Source organism: Branchiostoma floridae, chromosome 3 (genome assembly GCF_000003815.2).
Source record: "Branchiostoma floridae strain S238N-H82 chromosome 3, Bfl_VNyyK, whole genome shotgun sequence".
NCBI lineage: Eukaryota > Metazoa > Chordata > Leptocardii > Amphioxiformes > Branchiostomatidae > Branchiostoma > Branchiostoma floridae.
In genome coordinates this window covers 13,467,136-13,488,189 of record NC_049981.1, presented here as the reverse complement: position 1 = coordinate 13,488,189, position 21,054 = coordinate 13,467,136, and the positions used below count along the sequence as shown (strand labels likewise).

Sequence of the window (21,054 nt, the reverse complement as noted above, 5' to 3'; positions counted from 1 at the left end):
CACCGTAACTTTTGCTGTCAGCATTGAGTCAATTTGGTATCTCCCGGTCGGAGTATCCCAATAATAAGAAAAAGTTGGGGATCTGGCGAAAGGCAACGGAATGGTAATGATAGCGCCATTGTTTTCAGTTACATGATGCATAGGAGGACGAACGCCGAAGTATTTGAAACGGTCTCTGAAAAATATTGTTTTTTTCACGAAAGTTCGGTTAGATCTTGTGTTGTCGATTGTGTAATAGGCCAAACCAAATCTGTTCTCGTTTGTATCACCGCGGTTTACTAATTCAGCTGTACAACTCAAAGGGTTGCCTTGGAAATCGTAAGAAGTAGAAGGACGTAAGGTTAATATGTCGGTCGGTATTTGACTGATTTTGTTAACTCTAAACATGACCAAATACAGCTTGTCACTAGGGAGCAACTTAATGGCCATCATTGGAAAATCAGACAGGAGGTTTCCAGAAAGATTTAGGTATTCCAGATTTGCCAATCCATAAAACGCGGTATCGGATATGTAAGAAATGAAGTTATTTGTAAGGTAAAGATTCAACAGCTTCGAAAGTGCAGAAAACGTGGACTGGCGAAGGGAAGAAATGTAATTTTGGCTAAGATCAAGATCGAGTAGCTCTGTCAGCCCTTGAAACGTTTGCGTCGAAATGTTGCTTACATTATTGTTGTCGATGTAGAGGTATATCATGAATGCCGATGAATCGAAAGAACCAAGGTCGCTTATTTTGTTATCTGACAAGATAACAATATGGGCACCTTTGATTAAATCTGTCGGGACATGCGACAGGTTTTGTCCAGTGTAATCAACCGTTGTCCCCAAAGCAGTTGTTAATAACAAAAGGAAAGGGACAGATGAAGTCAGAGATCCCATTTTGAGTCGTGATAGTGAACTCTGCAACACCCAGGCTTCCTATGGATACAAACAAATCAACAAAGAGTTTTCACAATTTTGTTTGCATTGAATATGATACTGTCGCTACCCGTTTTGACGGCGTGGTCACATAATTGTCTTCTGTCATCGCCAAACGATCCTAATGTCGTAGAATCTACAAGCTTCCTATGTATGTCAGAAGAAACCGCCGAAAACCCAGGATCTGAAACAGCCTTTTCCGTAACAAGACATCTGTCGTTTTCAGGACCGCGCACAACTGTCACGAGAATGCCGACAGTTGCGATCGCACGACTTATGTCACCTGGCCCTTGGTTTTTACAGTTTACGGTGTAAAATCTCACCTGACAAATAGAAGGATAGACTCCCGGCTAACTTCGATCCCGAACCCCAGAACGTCTGTGTTGCAGTGGGGGAGTGAGCCTGACAAAAGCTAGATTTTATGCTGACTGTTCGCTTGTCATTGGTCAAAAAACTCATTGATGTTTTTTCTACCACATACACGCCATATGCAATTAATTGTCTGATGTATTATGTATTTGGGTTATTTGTCCGAGTTACCCATTGGTCAGAAAATGTCGTACGTTATATTAGTATGCCTTAATTGCGGTAATTACTTCCCTTAGATGAAAATAATATACACAAATTGTCTGGTGCAGTTATTACTTTCAAAGAATATTAAGCGTCCTTTGATTGGTTTCTTTTACTACCATATGCTTTAAAACAGTGTCAGATCTTTGTATACAGCTACATTGAATTGTTGAATCACCTCAATGATTAAAAGTCCACATAGCAATACAAAAATGCCTTACATCAATGCGTGTACACAGGCTGTAATATTACAGTAAATGATATGACCTTTAACTCAAAACCTACTACTTAATAGATTACTTACGCATTTACTACTTGGGGAATACATACACTTTCTAGTGCAAGGCTAAACAAGCGAACTTATATGTACAAGTACATCACAAGTAGATCAAAGTATGCCTACCGTCTAAAACTGGAATTTTGATATTGATAAAATTTCATTTGAATATCATTCAACAAAAGCTTCGTCCATCCAACATGACATATTCTGCACGAATTCCTGTCTCTGTGCACAGTGTATATAGTTCCAAATGACTGCTGAACACTACAAATTCAAATCAATACAAACAGCAGAAGAAGAAAACCAATACTACAAAATGCCTAGCTGTATAAGACTTGGGTCCCTTCGATTTACAGCAAGAAAAACTCCCAAAGCCGCTTATCAAAACATCGTAGCAAGAAACCATGCGAACATGCACAGTGCTCACTCTACATTTGCAGGAGTACTTCCATACAGGACGTTCACAACTTCTGCAGTGTGGTTTTCAGTCCTACTAGTAATGTCACGAGTCATGACTATGTTGCCAGGTTGTTGTCCGTACAAGCTATTTGTCAAAATAGGCGGGGTCGTTTCGCTTTGGTTGGCATCTGTCGTACAGTCAGTTGTCGAATGACTGTAGTCATCAGATCGAGAGTATGATCTGTGACTCATATTGTCAGAACGCTCTCCATACAAGCTACTTCTCGAAAGGGGCGACATCGTTTGGGATTGGTTGCCATCTCCATGAGAGTGCGCTGTTCTGACATTGTATTGACATGAGTCCGTTGTGTGGCTCTGATCTGTATTTTGTTGATACAGTGTGTTTGAAGCTGCCATCTCATGAAACCTATTCTCGACATGAGTAGCAGGTTGTACAGACATTGTTTGCGGTAGAATTGTATTTACTATGTTTCTTGCAGTCCCATGCCCTGGGCTTTCGTCGAAGATAGGTGGAGGAGGAGGCTCTGCAGAGGCGTAAATGTGGTGGTTGACATCCTCGTATAGAGCAGCGTCCTCACAATGATCAGTTGGGTTACTGTCATCATGGTGTACTTGAAAAGGAAGAGGCTCTGCAGAAGCGTAAATATGGTCATCATTCTGGTCTGCTGCGCCGTCGTCCGGATGAGGATGGATCTGCACCTGTGTTGTTTGCACTGCTTCAGGGTCCAAACTAACTTGTACCCCTTCTGTGGTTGACTGGCTTTCTTGCAAATGCGAACGTCGGAGAAGCGACGGGTTCGGGTTCGATTCCTCCTCTCCTGTCGGCTCTGCTGAACCGGGCACGATGGGAGAAGCGATACGGACAGACACGGCTGGCGCCCCGGCATGCCATGTTACAGTACCGGTATAAGGGACAGGGGGGCTAGACATTTCACGATGTTTTCTCCACCAAAATCTAGCCGCAGGAAAAACCGCTATAATGATGATGGCTACGTTAACAGCTATAATGACGGACAATGCTTTGGGCCCATGTCTATTCTCTGTTTGTTGAGTCAAGTTTGTATGAAAACACAACCTCTGATCCTGTGACCTACAACAAGACTGGTTCTTAGAAAATGGACAAGTATCGGTGTTATTGGTACCATTCACTATTTCTGTTAATGGTATTTTTGTACCATTCACTTCTTCTGATATTGGTAATCTAGTCTGGTGTTGTTCGTTTTTCTTGCGAGACTGGGCTCGAGTCGCACACAGTATGAGATCGTATTTCATTTTGATATCGCCTCTCTCTGCTACACAAGTGTACAAACCAGAGTCTCTGACACTAAATCTTCTTACCGTAATTTTTCCTGACAGCATAGAGTGAAGTCGGTATTTTCCGGTCGGAGTTTCCCAATGATAAGAAAAAGTTGGGGATCTGGCGAAAGGCAGTGAAATTGTTATGCTATTGTTTTCTGTTACATGATGCATAGGAGGACGAACGCCGAAGTATCTAAAACTGTTTTTGATAAACATAGTTTTTTTCACAAAAGCACGGTTAAATCTAGTGTTGATTGTGTAATAGGCCAAACCAAATCTGTTCCCGTTTGTATCACCGCGGTTTACTAATTCAGCTGTACAACTCAAAGGGTTGCCTTGGAAATCGTAAGACGTCGATGGACGTAAGGTTAATATGTCGGTCGGTATTTGACTGATTTTGTTAACTCTAAACATGACCAAATACAGCTTGTCACTAGGGAGCAACTTAATGGCCATCACTGGAAAATCAGACAGGAGGTTTCCAGAAAGATCTAGGTATTCCAGATTTGCCAGTCCATAAAACGCTGTGTCGGATATTGTAGAAATAAAGTTATTTGTTAGGTAAAGATTCAACAACTTCGCAAGTGCAGAAAAAGTGAACTGGAGAAGGGAAGAAATGTGATTTTGGCTAAGGTCAAGATAGCGTAGCTCTTTCAGCCCTTGAAACGTTTGCGTCGAAATGTTGCTTACATTATTGTTGTCGATGGAGAGGCATCGTATGTACGACGATGTATTGAGGGAACTAAGGTCGGCTATTTTGTTATCTGACAATTTTACAGTATGGGCATCTTTGATTTTATCTGTCGGTATATGTAATAGGTTTCGTCCCGTGTAATCAACCGTTTTTCCAAAAGCAGTTATTAATAACAAAAGAAAAAGGAAAACTGAAGTCGGACATCCCATTTTGAGTTGTGACGGTACTTCCTATGGAAACAAACGAATAAAAAAAGACCTTTTAAAACATTGCTTTTTGTTCACATTGAATTTGAAACTGCTCCTACAGCTTATAACGGGGCGGTAATATTTGCCGTAGGTCGTTGCCAGTTCGATGTTGCAGAATCTTGCTATATGTATGCCAGATTCAGCCCCTGAGAAGGATATGAGGCAGCCTTTGCCGTAACAAAGCTTAAGACAGATGAACCTTGCAAGACATACGAAAGGTAAAAAAACGTCTTGAATGATTTTGCGATCGCACGACGAAATGATATGTGACCCGGCTATAAAGAACAGCAAGGCAAAAATGTCATTTTATAATGTAAAATTCGCAACTTCTATGCACCTTACCTCACAAACAGAACTCCTGGCCCAAATCTCAGAATGTCTGTGGCGCAGTGGGAGAGTGGGTCTGACAGGAACTAGATTTTATGAGATGTAATAGTCTAATGCAATTATGTATTCGGGTTATCGGTGCTCATTGGTCAGAAATTGACGCCTAATACTAAATATTAAAAAACTGCGGCAAGCGGTTAATGTTTTGATGCCCTTCCAACAAAAAATATGATATTGAATTGCCTGGTGCAGTTGTTACTTTGATATTTAAAAACCTGCATCACTTTTTTGATTTGTTTTACCGCCGTATCATAAGCCACTATCTCCCTGAGCGGAGGCACTGTTGGGGTACGTTGCTGTTTAGTAACGCAAACGTACTTTCAAAAGTGACACAGTAAACAAACTCCAACGTACATCAAGAGTACTTGCAAAACGTAGTTGTCTGGTACTGTTGTGTATTTGGGCCATTGCTGAGAAGTGGTTATTAGTCAGAAGTTGTCCGTTACATTAATATGCGAGACCTCGCTCGTCATATACCCATGAAAGTAATTATTTAATACAGTTGTGTAAGTTGGGTCATCAAGACAGGGTTAGGGACATCTCTAATAAAAGGAAAATGCTCTTTAATAAAAATAGTAAGACATTTCGACAATTTTCAGTTAAAACAAGACCATAGCATGTCCTGGACAAAAGATACAAACACCTGAAGGTCTATATACACATGTAGTACAGTACCAAAGTCAGCCGCTAGAGTGTCCAACATCGATCTTAAGCTTTACGACCACAACGTCTACCAACATATTAAATATCATTACTCATTTTCACTATCGATTCAGATGTTCTTATATGTTCTTATGTTATTGCTGCCCCCCCTTTCATTTAGGAGAAAAGTAGTCTGCAAAGAGGCGCTGTCTTGTAAAAGTTGTCAATAGGTTGCTTACTAGAACATTCAGCATTTCCAGGCGCTGCCTCGACAACGTGCGAGGGCAGGCACGTTATTTCCTGTTTTTGGATTGAATTTGGTTATGTATTTTGTCAAGGACGGTAGGAAATGCCACCCACGGACAACACGTGTTCATCACGTAGGTCTACCTAAAAAACATACGACGGCAATTGGATTTCCTAAAATGAAGGAGCAACACATAAATGGTCAATATCAGCATGATAGCTACAAGTACTTGATTCTAAAGCTCTTGGACACACCTTCTGGGAACGAAATATAAAGGCTAGGCGAGGACAAGATACATTAGTAATAGTAGTAGGATCAATATAATGCAAAGGACAAAAAAAGCAAAGCATCAATTTATTGTCAGCCACTCTTGTATTTCCAAATCTGTCATTTAATGACAATAAAGACTAAACAAAATTGAAACCTGATCTGACTACCTTATATAAGGTATGATTGATGGCTATAAACACTTTAAATTTGAAGTAATAAGTTTCTTGCAAATTCTTGCCCGAGGGCTAATTGCAAGTGACAAAAAAAATGACAGACAAATAATGGTTAACAGTATAGGATAGTAAGCGACTACTCTAGTTTGGTGGAGTATTCGACACCCACTATCTTGATATAAGCAAGGCCAACTGCTAATACAAAATGTAGTAAAGTTTAAACTGCCTTTGTACCAGTGGGACCCCATTCTCCTACCCAGAGGGAACCAAGGACGTTATCTGATATAACGTCCTTGAGGGAACCAAAGCCGTCTCAAATCTCCGGATGGGTAACATGGATCTATTAAAGCGCGGACTGACGTGACTCCCCTGGCCAATTTCCCGATTTTCCCCGTTCCCCGTACTAGGAAGGCCTGGTAGAGGCTAGTTTGTTTGTTTTTCCGGAACCTTTTCTGGCCTAGGTTTTGCCCAGAGGAAGACTGCAGTTCTGCTTTGTCTCGATAGAGGGCTGCTGAACACTGTTGAATATCATACGTACAACGTCCTTGATCAAACCAAGGAGGTTAAATTGTTTGATCAAGGAATTCGAGTCGAGAATTCCTGCGTCAAGACTCAAAACAACTCTGGTCCCAAGATTATCCATTCTCACAAACAACTGTTTGCAGTTGTTATGTGCGGCTTTTTATGACCTCTTTTATGCAGAAACGTTATCCTACACTTTTCGCGCGCTTTGTTTTGTCTCTGTCAATCAATCAATTGTCTCTGTCAATCAATCAACCGCTGTCCAACCAGAGGCGGGGGAGGTGGGAAGAACTCCAACTTGTGAGCGGACCACATAACTTTGAGTCAGGACCATGAATAATACATTCCTCCTCTCCTGAGACTGCGAATTTATTTACGTTATGCCGTTTCCCGGGCGCACTTCCTGTGGTATAGTAAGTCGCAGCAATGGCGGGGAGAAGCACGACCCACGCACGACTTCTGGCAAAACATCGGGCGGCGATCGTTCAGGACTTAGACGTGGCTAAGATTATCCCCTCCTTGGTGTACACGGGAGTCTTCAGCTTGGTAGAAGAAGGCGAGATCCTGAGCGAGAGGACACGGCAGCTGCAGACCGAGGTATTTGTGGACTTGCTCTCGAGGAAAGGTCCCGCGGCGTTTCAGGAATTTTGCTCGGCGTTGGAGGACAGCTTTCCGCACCTGCTGACGTGCTTTCTACTCGACAACCCCGGTAAGGAAACCCTTCAACTCTTCCATAACTTAAGATCCATGTCTAGCTGTTATTTTTCGGTCCCCATAACGATTTACAGCTATACGAGTAATATGATAATGAGTAGTTTTTCCCGCTGTGCAGGAGGTGGGTGGGTATACACCAGGGACATAACAAACCGGCAGCATTGCTACAAAAATCACTTTAACATCCCACCAACTAGTTTTGGAAGGAATTTTTGGCAATCTTCCATATCTACAAACCCAAACCATGTTCCTGTTTCTTCCCCCCACGTCCTGGATAAAGTATTAACGATAGTTTTGAGCCCTTTCCCACCCCACCCCCTTACTGTTACCGTTACTTTTTGTGTTGTATCTGTTTGTGAAATTGACACAGTCAGGGGTTTGTTGACAAATGTTACAATACTCAATCTACGGCCTTCAACTATTTTCTGAGTCTTTGCATACGTTCGATTCAATCATTTGTTGTTTTATTCTGATACCTTGCGATATTTTAGGGCACTCGCCAGCACACAAATGTTTATTTATAGTGATTAATTTACATTGCAATATATCATTCAATTAGAGTAGGAGTATAATTTATGGGAGGGTTTGTAATTGTATTGTTTGGGGAGTGCCTACGAATCATACATGACTATGTTGATAAAATCCCTAAATGATACAACGCTCTGTAGATGATGAATCTCTAGATGATATAACACATTACAGTTTAACCACCAAATAATTTGCCAGCTTCGAAATAATTTTAGCACAGATTTTTCAATATATATGTAATAGGGCTGGGTATCGGTACAGCGTACCGGTACAAAACCGTTTTTTCTTATTGGACCGGTCCAGAAAAACCGGACCTGAAAAAATTAGGTGGACCGGATGTTGGACCGATTAGAAAATTAACATATTATTTTATAAGGCATTCATACGTTTTGGCCCTTGCAGTTGGAAGAAAATGACAAGAGTGAAGTAGAGTAGAGTTTATAGTAATTTCTACCAATGTTTACAGTCAATCGTACAGGTGCAGTTAGCGTTGTAGTATTTTAAAACGCCAGTGTTATGTCTAATACTCCACCAAACAGATTTCTTTGTAGTGAAATGGACCATTGGTATGAGTCATACTGAATCAAGTCCAGGTTCAGGTCCGGACCTGGACCTGATCCTCTGGACCTGAACCGGACCTGGACCTGAATTTTCTGTACCGGTACCCAGAGCCCTAATATGTAATATGGACTCCAAGTCCATGTTATAGCTGGGTCATTCACAAAAATCATGAAACTAGGTGAGGTGAGGTGCTACTGCTTCTACGTTCTAGTGCTAAAGCAAAATGACTGAGGAAATGTACATTGCAAAATGTATGCTTCATCAAGTTCATGACTAATTTGTGAATTTCGAAACATTTTAAAAATAAGACGTGTTAACAACAGATCATCAGGTGCCCTTATTTTCTTAGCAACAAGGTTTCACCCTTTGCAATATTTGACATTGTATGTTTTTGGTTAATTGTGAATGTTGGCTAATTGACAAATTATCAAATCTGTTAGTGAAATATTTGTCACAATGACCTCTGCATCCCATCTAAATGATGGCATGTAGAGTTGGGTCAAAGGTGAAAATTCATTTGTGCATCAAGGGCAACCGAGATCAATTGAATTAGCAGATATAAAAATGTCACATTGTGAAATGTGCTTGATGGGCCAATTGATAGAACCAATTTGAGAGAAAAATTATCCCAGGGCAACACACCAGCTTCGTGTTGTAATGTATCAAGTAAGGTTTGGCCATAGGTAGACAAGATTTTATTATGCTATCTTAATTTGCATACCACAGTCTTCCATTGTTATGATTAAGTACATTTGAAAATTAACAGGTGATGGAAATCCTTATGTATAACAGATAGATAAATTGTGTTTCCATAAACTTTAAGTTAAGGCATTTTATTTGATGATCATGTGCCAAATGTAAAACATTGTAGTACTACCAACAAAAGCTGTGGGGGGCAAAAGTCTAATCATTTGTGTAATTGGTCAAGATCTAAACACATGCATGCGGACACAGCATAGCTTCTTGAGTTATAATGTTATACCACAAATCACAAATAACACTAGACTAAACTAGACATAACCTTATCAAAAGAAAGGTAATTGTAACGTTATCCAAAGTTAGCACAGTTTTACAGAACAGAGTGGCATCATATGATAACAATCATTGAATGATATGTGAAGAATCCAGTTTTGGGTGGAGATGAGAGAAACCAGGTCCTTGGCCCTCCAGGCCTGTGCCCTAACTATAACCATAGGTACCTCAGATACAGGTTTGACAAAATAAGTTAGTACTAATGATAGATAATGACAGTGGCAATGTAGACATGTATGTGTGTCAATTTTTGTCAAATAACCTATTGCATTAGATGATGCCACATTTCTTGCACATTCATTCTGTACATTTGAATCTTGCAATGAAATTTGCAGTTGATGATAAGCAGTACTGTTACAATGTTATGAATATGAAAGACAGCACATGCACATGAATTTGATTATGAATTTATCATATTCTAACTGATACAATACAATAGGCATTTTTTACCTTTTCAACCAAATTTTGCAGTATTAACTATTATTAAATGACAACATTGTAAAGGTGTATATGTCCACACTCACCATAGATATTATAATAGAAGCTTCAAGTTTCTTACATGTCAGATTATGGAATGTACGAGTACTAGTATGTGATTGTCTATGTGATAGGTTTTGTTGTACAGAGTTGCCCTGCCCATATAATTATACAGATAGTGACACACACACATTGGCCTCTGTCCGTCTTAGAGATGGTATACATATTATTTTAACTTTTGAAGTAAAGCAATCATAATCATTGTATTTCTTTAACAAATGTTAAAAAACTGCATAATATGCCACTTCCTTCCAGATGTGACGTCAGAAGCTGAAGAAGAAAAGTCTCCGTCCAAGGCGCTCCAGCTGGGCTTCGAGCTGGCGCTGAAGGAGCGAGATGCGGTGCTACGGGAGAACGCCCTGGCGCTGAAAGAGCGCGACACGGCCATGAAGCAGTACCAGGAGATGAAGCACGAGAGAGACCAAGCACTGGCCAGTTTAGAGAGTCTGACCACCAAACAGGGTCAAGGACTAACACAAAGGTAACCACCTAATGGCTTTGGATAAAACTATTGAATTTAGCCTGAGCGGGATCTATTACGAGTATGCGGATATAAGGTGATCCAAATTTGAAAAAAAAACAAACTATCTATCCTGCCTAAAAAGTAGTCCAGATGTAAGCTGGATTACCTATCTTATTCTGAAGTGGCATCTAATTATCAGCCTTTTATAGTGATCATCCCATCCAATGCTCCTGTATTATGTGGCTTTCAATAATTTCACCGCTTCAGGGTTTAAAAAAATGCTTTTCAAGCCCTGTACCATGATATGGGTGAAAATGAATTGATACCACCTGTACATGTTCTAAAGTACAAAACATGAAAAACTTAGTCCTTAGTAACCTTGGTGTAACCTTCATCACCACTAGTGTGTTCCAAGGTAATTGTGTGATACATTACTACTAATGACGGACCATTGTTTCATCTGTTTGGTGGTATTTTCCATTACTCACGCAATTCAGAAATAATGAAATAATAGCATCTTTCCCATTTACTAATTACAACAGGCTAACGTCAATTCCAGCGTTAATGTATTTTGCATATGGAAATTGGACAAACAAATTGAACATTTTCATTAGGATGAAGCCTTTCTACATCCATTTGGGAGTTCTGTTTGTGTCTGGAAGGTCTTGTCTCAGCGTTGGTGAGATATTGCCGGCAGTAGCAGGAGCGTTTCCTGTGATACCATGGCGTCTTCGCGAAGATTACGTTCTAGGGTTTTTCACCGGAGTTTTTCTTGTCCCAATCTAAAGCTTGCACCAGCAAGTGTCGAGATAAGGTCAGAAACATTCCAAATATTCCAAAGTGCCTGGGTAGGTTTCTGGCAGTAAATTGAGGGCAGCGTTTGGGCAATTGTTGATATCTGGTACAGAATTTGGGTGTTGTCTGACAGAAAATGTCATCGCAGCCCCTTTTTAACTGTCATTTTTGTCGTTCGCTGACAATCCTTCAACAGAAGAATCAAAGAAGAATGTGAACACACACCGTAATGCAGGTTGTATATAGTTTGTCAAAGGGGACTGAGCAAAGTACTTATATGTCTGTTTATTTCTGTGTATTTACCTGTTTTGTTTTTCCTACAGGTTTGGTGGATCGCAGGGCTTACAAGGATCACCGGTAGAGAGGCAAACACGAACACGAAGGGAAAGACGCAGAGGGAAGGACGAGACAGAAGTAAGTAGAACGTTTGTGCACAATGAACATGTTGAGACAGAAGGAAGTAGAACATTTGTGTGCGGGAGTAAGGCAGAAGGACATGTAAGTGCTTAGTTATACATTTGTAAAATGCTCTCTCACTACTTTGACCAATATTAATGACCAATATTTATTTAAGAGTGTTTTAAAAGCTGGTACTATTAGCTATTAGAATGTTGCCCTGTTTTCACATGTGTATAACTTAAGTAGGAAAGCGTGTCTGTTTTGGATATACACATGTACATGTAATGTATGAGGTACCACATACATACAACTGTTATAACTGTAAGGGGGGCTGTGATTAGAATATCAGTAAGAAAACATTTTCTGGATGCTTGAGAAGTTAGATGCATTCATACTGGTCAATATTTTATCAGCGAGAGTGTAGTTGTCGACGAGTGTGTATGGAACGATTGTTGTAACATAGTCCAGCTGTTAGAAAAATGTCAAATAGTTTGAAGCCATGTCATTCTTGTTTTTTGAGACACACCCATCAGAGTACTAGTAACCCAGGAAAAGCTGGGTAGATCATGGTACAGTTGACTAAGCTTTAATACTTCCTTGTTTCATTGATGTTTTAAAGGGCTGGGAAGAATGCTTGAATCCAAAAACCAACAATTAAGCTTGGTATTGCCTGAGTAAAATGGCTACATCTACATGTTGATTTGGCAGATTTCATTTGAGTACTTTGCTGTTATGGACAAATTAGATGGAATGGATCGTAAAGAAAAAACTGCAAACCCTCAATACTTACAATTAACTTTTCCAGTATTAGATTTGAATATTGTGAATGTGCCTAATTAGTTTCTTGATTAAATGATGGATTTCTGTTATGCTTTACCAGAAAAGTGAATAGATTTTTTGTCCTCAATAGCATAATTTATTCCCAGACATCACCGGAAGTCATCCATATCTTATCCAACTTCCTCTTTGAGACAGATTTTTAAAAGTCCTGTGTATGTTGATAAAGATAAGAAAGGTCACCACTAGAAATGCATATATTGTGTTCTCATAATTGTAACTAATGAGTTATATACCATCGTGTAAACCCCCCATATTGTATTTCACTTCCTCTTTGGTCAGAATGTTGGAAATTTCCTGGTATGTTGATATAGATAGCAAAGGTCACCCACAAATGACAGCAACACATGGGAGGATTCTTGTCAGAAATACATGCTATCATCTATACAAAACAAACCAGAATATAAGTAAACTGCAATGATTTTTCTACATTTTTTAAGAGGGAAGTAGTTCTACAGTCCTGTTCATAGATTGATATGAATATGTCATAGATAAATATGAAGATGGAGTTTCTACTTCTCTAACTGTGAGTCTGTCCATTTTTGGGGAGACCTGTTTCCAAATAAACACATGTCCCAAAAATTATGTGTCACCCACTGGAACTATTCGGTCGTGAAATTCAGGTAAAAATTTGTATAGGAAGATTTTGAGAGGTTTTCAGTTCCTATGTGACTTGCGACTGCAAAGCTTTCTGTCTGATTGCTGAGTTGTTGCCATTTTGTCCTCTTGTTTATAAGGAAGTGAACTCTCCCCTTGCTGGGATGGAGAGTAACCCTACACCCTCCCCTGCCATCCCATGGGTTTCACAACTGTTCCAGATCTTTTTCCTTTGTCTCAGTCAGTGTATTTTGTAAGGTTTTCGTTCCACATGCCAACATGAAGAAGTTATGGGAGGATGTATTTGGATCATCGACAAAGAACTATCAGCCAAAATCTCATTGCCAGGTAGGCCAGGCTTGCAGTCCTTCAAAATTAGGTCATATCGTTACATATATTCATGTAGCCTGGGTTGTTGTCACCCTTGTGTTACCAAAGAAAGAAACCTTTGTTTTACAGTAAGGAAATAACTTTGTGTGGTTTTTAAACATTGAACATTTTGAACTTCAAATTTAACCCTGTGGTATTTGGCCACTGGGTGAGATTTCAGCAGAGGTTCCATGGTACTGTTGAGAAGATACAAATTTATTTTGTCTTTAAGTTTTTATTTTCATCACTCAAGTGGGACAGAATGGTTGAAATATTTGTCCCTCCCATTTCCAAGCAGGACATTGTGCATGGATGACAGTGGGAAGGACAGAGGCAGGGAAAGGGGTCAACTTACTTTAAAATTGGCATGTGGTATAGCTTGAATCTATGTAATAGTTGGCAAAAATGTGATTTGGACAGTTTAGCCCTGAGGTGAGGTCAACTTCATGGTCATCACCTTTCAGACAGGTCAAGGGAGGTCAACAAGAGGTCATTAATCTCTGACACTTTGGAATGAACCAAGAAGACCACTGGGGGGAGTTACTAGTTAGTCTGTTCATTAATTGTCCCTGCTTATTATGACAACAAATTGTCTGTTTGCTATAAACCACTGGGAACAATATGAAGAAACAACTGATGTATTGTACACTAACCTTATTGTGTACGTGTAGATATCTTTAGACAGTTGATGTGTTACAGATGGGTACAACCAGACTGCCCGAGGTCCCTGTGGTATAGTACATGTAGTTCCCAGCTGCAGCACACTACTGTGGAATGACAATATTATGCTGTGCCCCAGATGTTTTTTTCCATCACCATACTCACAACAACAACAGACATATATTGTGTATATTGTACAAGTAGTTGAGAAGACTGAGGTTTCCATGCTGTAACAATACTGCACCATCCCAGTTTTGTGTTCACCCCTCAGGGAGGAACCCCTCCCTCAACACATTCCAGTTTGCCCAGTCTTGACCATATGTGGTCAAATTAATGAACTGCAAGTTCAATTATTTTTCTGCAAATGATTTACAAGTTTTGCCTTTGCCAGAAGGTTCAAGTCATTTGAAGCATGTGTGTGTCTCTACAACTCAGCCTCAAAAACAATAAAGGTCAAAATTTGATGGGAAGGTCAAGAAATTACATAAGACATGCTTCTCATGGTCACTTTGAACTGCCGAAGGGTTGATACATACCTTATGAGAAATTGACTTTGGTTTTGTTAATAATTTGGCATTGTGGAATGTCTAGTTTTGCATACATGTCCAGAAATGGGTGAAATGTACGAAGTTTGGATCAGCCTACGTCACACGTAATTTCCGACAACTTCTAGCTTCCGACAACTTCCGACAACCGTTCGGGAAACGTCGGGAAACGTCGACAATTATCTGTGACGTAGCTACGCTAAGTTCGTACATGGAGCGGACCTAATGTACGAAGTACGATGTACGAAGTTAAAATGTTTTCTATTTTGTGGGTTATGCTAAGTTCGTACATGGGGCGGACCTAATGTACGAAGTACGATGTACGAAGTTAAGATGTTTTGACTATGCTGTGGGTTATGCTAACTCCGTACGCAGTATTCTATTCTACTTTCACACGCACATGGTCAGCCACGCGTTAATCACATGCTCTCATCATCGATCACCAATTATTGAGTGCGGGTGGAGAACAATCTGTATCATCTAACTCGTGAACTAGATCGTTTGTAAAAATGTTAAAAAGTCTAGGGCTTAGTTTACACTCCTGCCTGACACCCTTATTGGTAACAAACGGTGGTGTTAGGCCAGATAACGTTAGAATCAACCATCTCATAAAAGTAAGAGGTTCCTATAGAATGACTTATATGAAATGAGTTTTAGTCAAGATCATTTTGTTTTGACTAACATTAGGTAGCATTTTTGTGACTGTTGTATACCATTATGCCTTAGTGAGAACGATAACATTTATGGGAACTCGAAAATATTTTCATCATTCTAAATTTTGTTACTTTTTATTATTTAAAACTTATTCAAGTGCCTTCTGTACGGTCTTAGAACTGTCAACTTTGTATTTCTGACGTGATCACCATTCTTCAATGCATTTGATGAACATAGATATAGGTCTTATTTATCAAAGTTTGTAATTTTTTCATCGTTCAATATGGTGTTTTAATAAGACCTCTCATTTTTTAATTCGACTCTAACGATTCGTACAACGTTAAGCCTGACCATCTGTACTGAAGATCTGTTAACTTTGTACATCATACATCGTACACTAACCCTGCCCCTCTGTACGAAGTTAGATTTTTTAACTTCGTACATCGTACATCGTACACCAACCCTACCTACCAGTACGAAGTTAGATTTGTTAAGTTCGTACATCGTACATCGTACACCAACCCTGCCTGCCTGTACGAAGTTAGATTTGTTAAGTTCGTACATCGTACATCGTACACCAACCCTGCCTACCTGTACGAAGTTAGATTTGTTAAGTTCGTACATCGTACATCGTACACCAACCCTGCCTACCTGTACGAAGTTAGATTTGTTATCTTCGTACATCGTACATCGTACACCAACCCTGCCTACCTGTACGAAGTTAGATTTGTTATCTTCGTACATCGTACATCGTACACCAACCCTGCCTACCTGTACGAAGTTAGATGACGTCACCTAAAACTTCCAAAGTTTACCGATTACGGTCTATATCTACCTTTAACTTCGTACAACTTCGTACACACTAACTTCGTACATTTACCCCATTTCTGGACATACCTCTGGTTTTGATATTGTGCTTTATAATACATGTTGCCGGTGGGTATTTTCAGCTTCAATGATGTTAATGAGTATCTATATAATACACATACATGTTGGAAAATTAAAATATGGATATTGTACCTAGTGGTGCGTACTTTAAACCCGGAACTGGGATTGGAATAAAACGTTTAGGTCCAAGTCCACCACATTTTCTTGCACACACAATATGCAATGATGGGTTCAGATCAGGGCTTTTAGTCTGGACCTGAACCTGAACTGCTGGACCTGAATCCAGGCCTAAACCTGAATAAGAATTTGAGCACCGATATGCACCACTAAAAAATTTGTACCTATACCTGCACAAGTGAATGATGATAATGATAGTCATTGTATTATACATTAATTTTTTATTAGAAACCCACAACTCATGTAACAATTATTATCATTAGTTTGTTTCCTTTGATGACTGTGGTTTTATATTTTACAGGCGAGAGAGCAGGTGGTTTGGGAACAGTTGAGTTTTACAATCAATAGGGTAAGTAATATTTACTACACCAATGAAATACATGTACTGTAATGTCCGTTTTGACACTTCTGTCGCCAAAATGCACTCTGATCTGCTACCCAGAGATTTCAAGATTGTCTCCGATACACGATTGTTTAAGAAGATGATAGACCAATTTTGTGGATCATAAGTTTTAGTGTACATGTAGATAGACCTCTGACCTCACTCGTGATTTTAGACTTCATGTATGTATTCGTGTGTAAGTCTGACCTGTTTTGAGTGGATGTTATTGTATCTATTTATGTATTTGTGTATATTGTATGCCTCATTTGTATGGGCCCTGGAGTTAAAGGGTATCTCAATAAACTCTGCTTGAAGGAGTTGTGGATGGCAAGATTTTATGATTGTCCGAATAAAACTAGGAGAAGAACTGTTGTGCAGCAGTTGTTGTTTGTTGTTGTAGGTACTGTATGGTTTTGGCACCTCTATCATGAGTGCAGGTGGAGACTACCCACATTATGTTTATGTTGTTGTTTATGATGTTGTTGTTGTTTAGGCACCAGGGTATGGTTTTGGTATAGCGGTGAGTGGAGGCAGAGACAACCCACACTTTACAAGTGGGGAAACGTCAATCGTTATCTCAGACGTCTTACCAGGGGGGCCTGCAGAAGGGCTGCTGAAGTAAGTAACTCATCCTAAAGATTCATCTTTAAAACTTTCCTTGATAAGAGCTGCTCACTTTCTTTTTATGACTAAAACTGTGCTCCTAGCGGCTGGCTTTACAGTTGCCACCACCAAGGGGAGGGGGTCATTAACCCTAGCATGCGAAAGATTGTGTAAACACAGGCTACAAGTTGTTCATTTTAACAGTAACATTTCTAGCTGAAATTTTGCACTTATGTCAGGGTAAAAACAATTAAGGCTCAAGATTGGTTTATCAAAATCTGAAGATGAAATAGTCCTGTTATTTGAAGACTGACTGACTGTTGTGATATTTCAGAGTGAATGACCGTGTAGTGAGTGTGAACAGAGCATCTCTGGACCACGTAGACCACAGCCAGGCTGTCAACATCCTGAAGGACAGCAGAGACAGTGCTGTTATTGTAAGTTAGTTAACAGCAATCACATCAATCAATTAATGTGGACGAGTTAGAAACTAGCATTCTGGACTCACTTTTCATGCAAATTTAAAAGGGGCATCAATGTATACATTATGTACTTAAAATTTGCCTCTCAATAGTGTGAGAAGTAGCATTCAGAAAATCAGAAATTTCAGCAGAATGCACTTGAAGTCTAGTACAATTTTTGGATGGATTTAAGGACAAAATGACAAACTGTAGCTGAAATATGTTGATCAAGGTTAGACAACCAGGTGCCAAAAAGCAGTTACTCAAGCAGTGTCACTGATGAAAGATAACGGATGTTGTATGAATCGTCCGACAATTTCCAAAACCATATCCAAATCAAATAACTGCTTTTTGGTGTAGCTGAAATACATGGTTGAGTCTGTGAATCTTGACTGAATTCATTACTAAGTGCGTTGATGTTGCTTAGTCAGCCCAACTCTGCCCTGGTTGTATACAGGTTGTGAAGAGAAGGAATGTTGTAACCGTGCCAGGGACACCAGATGACAGACTACAGACCAAGAAAGTCACTCTCACCAGAACCAAGAAGAAGGAAGGTCAGTCACGAAAGGCCTTGTTCATGTCAGTCTGTTTTTGCAATAGAAACTTGAGTAGAAAAAAGTAGGCCTGGATAGCTAAACATAACATCAGGTACTGGTGCAGAGGTGCAGGTCCTGAACAATTCAAATGTAACCTGTAAGCTTGAATGATGACAGAAACATTGAAAAGAATGTTTATCTAGACATTAAGTATCACCTGCAAAGAACCTACTCTTTTGAAAGAATCTCATGACTTAAAAATAAGATTTTTTATTAGAACAAAATTTTTGGTTTTCATACCTATTTTGTCCTAAAAAGTGGCGGCGCCGTGAGTTGGCTGGGCAGTTATATAAGAAACTATTGAGGTGGTGTAAGTGTATTGAGGTTCTTTAATGCTGAAATCTTATAGGAATAATCTGATACATGAATGGTATTGAATGTTGTTTTTGTGTTGTTGCAGACTATGGCATGAAGCTAGGCTATCACCTGTACGTAAAAGAAGTGACAGAAAAGGGGCTCGCAGCACAGTCAGGGCAACTGGGGGAAGGAGACCTGCTACTCAAGGTAACACTTATTCATTATCATCTTCAGAGTTTGGGTTTACCATATCTGTACTTGTCTTGTTCCTGGCTGTTGGTACACACTGTTTCTACTAGATTCTAGGCAAATACTGTCCTGAATATTTAGTGTGAAAGATTAAGGTCTGTCATAATCTTGATGCATTTTTTCTATAATTTACAGGAAAAAGCAGGGGAAATTGTTTGGTCTTCTTCACAGTCTTTTCATCGAATCTATTGAAGAATTTTGCTTTCTTTATTCTCAATTTCAGTACCCACGGCAACACGTTGTGTTTAATTTAGTTTTTTTCTGGAAAAGGTTCTAGTAACTTCACATAAAAGTACAAAGGACTAATGATGAATACAGATATTTTTGTAAAATCTTTGAGAAATGGCCGCCAGGTGTATACTTCTGTACAGAAGTTTTGACATGAGCTCTGTGCACTTGGTGTTGACATGATTTAAAGTGACAAGTTAAACATGCACAGCTGTACCTCTTTTCTATTTGTTATCTCTTTCTGTCACAACAAGTTGATTAGTGAGTGAGTCATCCTACAAAGTAAGGGCCAGACAAGAAAAGCAATCTTCCAGCAAGTAGATCATGAAATATCAACTGTTTTGTTTAACCTGCTGACCATGGAAGTGGCCATTTTGATTACATTATCCAACCCAAGCAGTCATAAAGTTCATTTTAGTCACCCGACTAAGTCAAACCGTCATGTTCAACAATGTTTTAACACACCTACAATACTTCTTTGTTCTTCCATTACTTTACAAGAAAGTAATGATGTTTTCCTTTTTTTTCTATCAAGATCAACAACTCGTCAGTGGAGAACCTGTCCTTCTCAGAGGCTAAGAAACTCGTGGAGAAGTCGAAGGACAAGTTGGTCCTGACAGTCCAGTCCGAGGGGGACTCCCCCCCAGCCTCCCCCCTCCAAGGCAGCCAGCTGTCATTACCCAGGGACAGGGGACCGTATGGTAGGTTCTGAATCTCAGGCTATTTTCACTGCTGGGTTTTTACCCGTACAACATTTTGGTGTTATAGATCTATAGTGTCCGTAGAGTACTTTTAATATAGTAAAATATATTTTATTGAATACCGAAGACCACATAGTGCTGCTATCTATAAACATGGTTGTCACCATTTTGGAGGCCTAATCAATTTTTTTTAGCTATTACAGTATCTTGAACAGTGCATTTTAAACTCAGTCTGATAAATCTCTGATCCAGGACTTCTAAGGAAATCATTGCTGATTGTGTATCAATCCTCTTTCTATGCCTGTCATTGAAGACAAGACCTTGATTTATTCTATCTTATGTAACAAGAGAAATATCATTTTCAAATGTACTATACCTGGGCCCTGTTTGGTATTTTATGCAGATAAGCATTGCATTCAATTCCAGTTATCCTCGTCTCTGTTATTCCAGTATGTTTGAATCAAATTTACATTCTCCATGTTTTGTCCACAGACACCAGTCCAGACCGTGCGGCCACCCTCCCCCTCGGTGCTAAATCCCCCCTGCAGTCAGACCCCATGGATCCCCCGCAATCCCCCTTTTCCGATGATAAGTACAGAAGAACGTCCCCTTACGCAGACGAGGCGCCGCCGCGACCACCCCTACCCAGGCTAGACACCCCGCTAACCGACTCTGGTAGGTACATAATGTGTTAAGCAGTGTGTTTGCTCTCTACAGGCCAGATAGTATGTTTTCTTCTACCTGTTTCATTAGGCTGGTTCCACCTGGTACTAATTGATTTGAAGAGTTTTAGTTTGAAGAAGTCTAACCCTTACAGGACAGGTTTGCATGTGTTTAGTTTCACCAATAATCATAATATTTATGTCAATACAGGGAATTAGGGATTGTTTGCTGTACATATTATTGAGGGATTTTTTCCAGTTGTTTAGTCGGAAAGTTGGGCAAATCCTTTGCATTTGACTGCAAAAATCCAAGGACATAAATTTGCCATATTTAGCAAACTAAAGAATTCCGGTAGGTAGGCAACAAGATTAGAAGAATCACAGTGACATGGTGACAATCACAAGAGAGGATAAAGACTACACCCGTTCATTTTTTACTTCAAGAAAGGGTT

General features: G+C 39.7%; 1 protein-coding gene across 5 annotated transcripts in view; it reads left to right on the top strand.

Moving 5' to 3' along the window:
* The first annotated feature begins 6,993 nt into the window (after nt 1-6,993).
* Nucleotides 6,994-21,054, top strand: part of LOC118412273 (tight junction protein ZO-1-like) — a 36,329-nt gene continuing 22,268 nt past the window's right edge. For 2 of the 5 annotated variants that reach the window (XM_035815023.1, XM_035815022.1), the window contains exons 1-10: nt 6,994-7,376; nt 10,295-10,520; nt 11,621-11,711; nt 16,725-16,772; nt 17,299-17,423; nt 17,743-17,845; nt 18,327-18,423; nt 18,866-18,969; nt 19,775-19,940; nt 20,433-20,615. In XM_035815023.1, coding sequence (XP_035670916.1) covers nt 7,094-7,376; nt 10,295-10,520; nt 11,621-11,711; nt 16,725-16,772; nt 17,299-17,423; nt 17,743-17,845; nt 18,327-18,423; nt 18,866-18,969; nt 19,775-19,940; nt 20,433-20,615 — 1,426 coding nt within the window. In that variant the 5' untranslated portion in view covers nt 6,994-7,093. The remainder of the gene's footprint in view (nt 7,377-10,294; nt 10,521-11,620; nt 11,712-16,724; nt 16,773-17,298; nt 17,424-17,742; nt 17,846-18,326; nt 18,424-18,865; nt 18,970-19,774; nt 19,941-20,432; nt 20,616-21,054) is intronic. The other 3 variants (XM_035815025.1, XM_035815024.1, XM_035815026.1) reach the window with 2 other exon arrangements.